Genomic DNA, 6000 nt, shown 5'->3' with positions numbered 1-6000 from the left:
AGAGATAATTCACAGATGTCAACTCCTTTTTTTCCCTAATTCTTGACAAATGGATTGAAGATGATGGTGATCTGCTGATAAGATAATTTGTCGGGGAATACAAAAGTAGGAAATTCCTTTGAACTACAAAACGTTAGTCTAGTAGATGACGATAAACCCAATAGAAAGGTGCTATAGAAATACAGGAACAAATCATTCACTGTCACAGGAATACAGTGGACCAAACAATATTACAGAAAAACGTTTATGGCACAAGGGTTTTGGATTAAAAGGTTATCTAAAACCTGGCCACACCAGAAGTTTTTCTATGGAATGTGGCTCTTAATGTATCTCTGAAGATCTGGAAATACAACAACAAAAATATCCTGATTCCTGATACAACAAGTGTACAATTAATTATTGCAGTTGTAACAGTATCTAGGTGCAAGGTAAAACAATGATTCATACTGAACTATCTGAACACTTTAGATGTACTAGTGAGCATCCCCGTGAGAAATACTGCAGTTCTAAAAGGAGTTTATTTGCACAGCCCACCATGGAACATGAACAATCAGCTTGTTGTAAGTGCACAGAAATTCCCTCTTTCTACTAGTATAGTTTATCATGCCTATTCTGAAGACAACATAAGGAAACTGAGATAACGGCTCCAAAGAATTCTAGCATGCATTATGATGGTTTCCTTCAGTCAATACAAATGTGTTGTGTGTTTGTGTTTTTTAATGTGTAATCATCTTCATCATCGCCAATGTTCATGGTTTTAACAGGAAAAATTTTTATCAAAATGTTTTCCATATTTTTTGTTTTGCATTCAACTGGAACATTATGTTCAAAGATTTATTTTATTAAAAAAAGAGTTCTGGTCATAAGAAGCATCAATAGGCGGCATTTCATTTGTGCTCATTCACAGTCAAAGGGCCACAGACTATTTTATTTCTCTGTATAACAGGTCAAACTCTGTCCAGAAATGCCATTTGGTGGTTTTATTTCCATCCACAAGGTTGAAAGCTTTGTGTTTGTTTCATTACCAACCTCCTTGCTTTGTCATTTTCATCTGCAGAGTGTTTATTATTTCTTCTTTCTTCCACATTGGGACTCTTTCCACAGCCAGGGCTCAAATTCTCTTGAACCTGATTCCAATTGTCTTACAGAGCAGACACTCTGACGATATTGCCTCCTGAGTACTCAGGAGACTCTGGCCTGTCATCTCCTTCGGGGGTGGTGACTGGAGGTGTTGGGATGCTTATTATTGCTGTAGTCACATAAGGTTGTTCACAGTTCAGTTTAACACACTCTTCCATTTTGGCATTTAAACTGGATCGGCTGATGAGGAAGAAAAGATTTAAGAAAGAAGGTTGTTTACTTAAATTTTTTTTCTTACAACTAAAGAATACATGTTTTCATGTTTATCAGTAACATTTTAAAAGGTTAAAAACAATCACCATAATTAAGAAAAATGAAACACCAAAGCTTAAGATAAATTAACGTGAACATTAGGGCATTAACATCAAATAAATGTCTAAAAGCCAGCTCAGTGTGGTTCAATTAGTGTTTCTCAAAGTGTTTCCTGCTTTGAGAATGCAAAAAAGAGGATCAGGTGAGTTTTAGAAAACCTAGGCTGAGCAAAGTAAAAGAGTTTTCTTTAAGACAGGATCTCTGAGAAGTCTGAGATGCCATAGTGAAAGGGATGGGCCTCCCAGATGGTACTAGTGGTGAAGAATCCTCCTGCCAATGCAGGAGATGCGGGTTCCATCCTTGGATTGGGAAGATCCTCTGGAGAAGGAAATGGCAGCCTACTCCAGTATTCCTGCCTGGAAAATCTCATGGACAGAGGAACCTGGTGGGCTATAGTCTGTGGGGTTGCAAAAGAGTTGGACACGACATGGTGATTAAACAACAATGATAATGAAGGGGACATACCCTGTGGATATATCTTAATTCTTTGGACCAGAGTCACTTTACTATCTTGTCTCTTTGGGATACAGGATGCCCTTAAAGCTCTCAACTTAGTGACAGCAAACATTAAGAACTCAAGTTAGTCATTATCAATACTTAAAAGTTTTCCCCAGTGCTATTTTTGCATGAGTTATATACTCTGTGTGGGGAGGCGGGGGTGGGGTGTAAGGGAAAGGGATAAGGAGTGTAGACGTAGGAGCTTTAAACTATTCTTTTTCATAGGAAACAAGATTTTTGTGTCCCAAGATTTTCTTTTTTTTTTTCCTGAACACTACTCCATTTCCTACCTTGTTCTGGAATAAATGTAAAGCAACATACAGGTAGACTATCTTAGAGACAGAAATCTTCATTGCTCCAACATTTAACATTCTGATCCCAGAAACATCTGATTACATAAAATTGATAGAGCCTGAATTCAGAATCTTGTCTAGACTTTCCAAAGATGGTTGGATGTCAACAAAGAAGTTGGACTGAATTAATGGATTGTTAATCTGAAATGGTAAGCTTTTTAATTCGAAGAGCAAAGGAAAATCATTTGGGCAGAAATCGATATTTTTAATGACTTACATGGTTGAAATGTACTACTTATTATTACACATGCATGATTATGGTCAAAACAAGTGACATATAAAGAGAAGCAAAGGGAAAATGCCAATAGAAAAATACACTTAAATTGTCCATAAACTCACCAGAGGTAAACCATTTGAACATTTCACTTACCTTTTTTTGGTATTGGATTGGTTTTTGTGTTTGTTGAGGCCCAAAATACCTTCATGATCAAAACCGTATACTGATTCAAAAGATCCTTCTGGCATAGTTTTATTTTTCACTGTGACAATGACTGTGTGGATATATTTTGGCATGTATTGAATACCTTACAATCATATCAATGTTAATTTGTCACTTGTGGTTGTGTTGCCTAAATTTCAGGTCATTCATGTTTACTTAGGGGACTCCTAAGTGGAGAGGTATCTGCTTAAGACAAAGTTGTGAGGTTGAAGAGGTAGAAATATATTTGTGAATGCCTGACCTTCTTATCTTCTTTCTACTCTTTTAGTACTGATTTAGCTACTGTCTTTGCCTCTTCATGAATATTACAGTAGATCGATTTTCCTACTTGTTTCAGATCAGTTTTGTCTCATTCTAAACCCAAGGAGTTAGGATTTAGATGTCACAGAAGTAACAGCGTGACAGCTGGTGCAGATGTGCTCTGAAAAACAGCACAGGTGTGTGGACGCACACAAACTAATCTCAGGTACCTGTTAGACAGTGGGGTTCTCTCCACACATCTAATCTGAATCGTGCTGAGTTCTTGCACGCTCCCTCGGTGGCTTCCTGATACGTTGGCATTTGGAATGCGGAAGGTTTTTTTGTGTCGTCTTGAACAGCAAGTGCTGGTGATTCCTTGTTGTGAAGAAAGAGAGGGACTGTGACTTGAAGGACGATTAACTGTTGCAACTTCCATGCAGCTTTCTTCAAAGACTTGTTCATCCACAAATTCGTGATTCTATTTCGTAGCGGTAAGAAATGTGGAGAAAGCACAGAAACACAGTTTAACTTTTAAAAAAATTCTTTATTATTTTTAGTGATGTATAGTTGACTTACAATATTATCACATTTTACCTTAAAAAAAAAAAAAGATTTGAATACCTTTCTTTTTAGAACTCAAATATGCCCACAGTACATTTAGACTATCTAATGGGTAAAAAAAGTACCATTCTCATAATAATTAGGATAGCAAAGCTTCATGTTGTCGTTTGTATGAAAATAATATCTCTCCAGTTAGAATCTGAGATTGATATACACAGGCTGATTTAGCATCCATTATAGACTAACTTTATTTGAAATATCATTTACTAATTTAAACATACAATCTGGAAGTTATAAACTAAATATTAAAATACTCAAAAATGAGTATAGATAAAACCCATAGGGAATGTGCAAATTTACATGTATGTTATTTTTTAAACAAATTGACAGACTGAAGTTATGATAGAGAGACTATTTTAATAGAATGTTCCAAGTAAGATTGTCTGTTATATATTAGCAAATACTTTCACATGGGATTGAAAATATTTTTTAATCAGAAAAATGAGATAACGAAGACATTTCCCATTTCTTTAGATGCTCCTCTAAAATTCCCAGTATACAGAAAACTATGACTTATTAAATAAGTAAAATATATTTATCAAAATGTATTACTTTATATTTGACCTGGAAGTGGTTAACACTGAACTTCTGAGGTCTCCATTCTTATCTTTGTAATATATTACTGGCTGGACCCATGATCTGTACCTATGTTCTTATAACCCAGAAGTCATCAGTGATGGACATCATTTCACGTAGCACATCATACAGAAACACAGTGCAAAATTTAATTTTAAAATATTTAATAAAGAATTGGCCCATAAATTGTGTATGGAAGACTTTAACCTCAGAAATAAAGGATAAAACATTTTTGGTTTGAACTACTAAGAATGTTTTCAACTACTATTATTTTTTTTTCTTTGTGTGGGTGGGAATAGTCTTATAATGGAACGTTTTGCTCATGCCAAATTTCACTTAACCACCTCTCATCCAAAAATATTAGTAAAACAATGGAAGGAAATTGCTGGCTAATAGGAAATAGATTGCTTTAGTTATTCATTTTGCCACTTCTTTGCTAAAATAAGCATTTTGCAGTAAATGAAATTTAACATTCTAAAGTCCAGAGGATACTATGATCATCTAAGACCGAATTTCATGTTAAATATTAATTTTTATAGAAAAAACTATTGCTTACAAAGGAACAGATTGTTCACACTCTGTTTTCTTCTCTTACATGCACATTTCACACACAACATACAAGTTATAAGGCATGACATTCTAATTTATCTCATCAGTGATTGGAAGGGAAGAAGCCATTCTGTGACAGGTTACCACATATTCTGGAGTAGGTAGCTCCATGTAAACTATATTAGTAATTCAGTTTAGTGTTAATAATAATTTAGTGTTACATAATTTATGATTAAAATAGCCCTAAAAAGCTTCCCTGGTGGCTGTGATGGTAAAGAATTTGCCTGCAATGCAAGTTCATGGGGTCACAAAGTGTTGGACACGACTGAGCAACTAACACTTTCACAAAAGGTAAAATAGTCAAAAAATGAAAATAAAAAGAAAAAAAATGGTAAGGATAAATAAATTTGATTAGTGTTGTCATTTAACTTTCAAAGTTATCCTAATATAGAACTTTATTTAAGATACTAATATAATCAGTAACCAGTAATATTTGTTTAAAACTTTCTAATATTTTTCCATTTATTATGAGATAAAGATCAAAGTTCTTTACGTGCCTCCAAAACCCAAGGTTATCTGCCCACTGACTTCCTCTGTTTCTCCCTTGTGTTATAAGAAAGGTCAAAATCTGACTCCATGTTGGATCTACTTCTTTAACCTTTGCTTCCTGTTGCTTTTGTTTACAAAATGATACTGTCTATACATAATGGCCTGACTTGGGGAACCCTGCCCCTCTGCCTGAATGTTAAACCAATGTGCTTTTGTTGAGGGAGACATCCTGACCCTGTCCATCTGGTACAGGAAGGAAGAAATTAACATATCCCCTCCCTGAAGCTGACCATTCCAGGAGATATTTGCAAGATTAATAGCCTTTTTATTTTACTTCCTCATCTACCTCCACTCTGTTCTATAAAAGAATCTGGTGTTCAGACTTTGATAAGATGGTTATTTTGAGACATTAGTCGGCCATCTTCTTGGTCTGCCCACTTTCTGAATAAAGTTGTTATTTCTTGCCTCAGCACCTCATCTCCAATTTATAGGCCTGTCATGTCGTGAGCAGAGTGAACTTGGACTCGATAATACTTGCAACGTAGTACCCTCTTTCCTTCTGACAACCCTCAATTTCCTTTCCTTCCTCTTAGGCCAAGTTCCAGTCTTCTCCAGGCACTTACACCTGCTTTTAGCCCCTTCATCTCTTTGCTTAACTAACTCATAACCGTCCTGTGGGTCTCAACTCAATTTTCTCCAGGAAGCCTTGCCCGATCCTGTACC

The 6000-nt window shown here is 35.6% G+C and overlaps 1 protein-coding gene across 1 annotated transcript in view; it reads right to left on the bottom strand.

Annotated features, from left to right (window-relative positions):
- Nucleotides 1-343: 343 nt before the first annotated feature.
- The window catches only part of KCND2 (potassium voltage-gated channel subfamily D member 2), a 563761-nt gene continuing 558104 nt past the window's right edge, over nucleotides 344-6000 (bottom strand). The window contains exons 5-6 of the mRNA NM_001191184.1: nucleotides 3213-3460; nucleotides 344-1320 (exon numbers count right to left, since the gene is read on the bottom strand). Of these exons, the coding sequence (NP_001178113.1) occupies nucleotides 1143-1320; nucleotides 3213-3460 (426 nt within the window). The 3' untranslated portion in view covers nucleotides 344-1142. The remainder of the gene's footprint in view (nucleotides 1321-3212; nucleotides 3461-6000) is intronic.

This window comes from Bos taurus, chromosome 4 (assembly GCF_002263795.3).
Source record: "Bos taurus isolate L1 Dominette 01449 registration number 42190680 breed Hereford chromosome 4, ARS-UCD2.0, whole genome shotgun sequence".
Classification (NCBI taxonomy): Eukaryota; Metazoa; Chordata; class Mammalia; order Artiodactyla; family Bovidae; genus Bos; species Bos taurus.
Note: the sequence above shows the minus strand (reverse complement) of the source record. Positions and strands in the feature narration are given on the sequence as shown.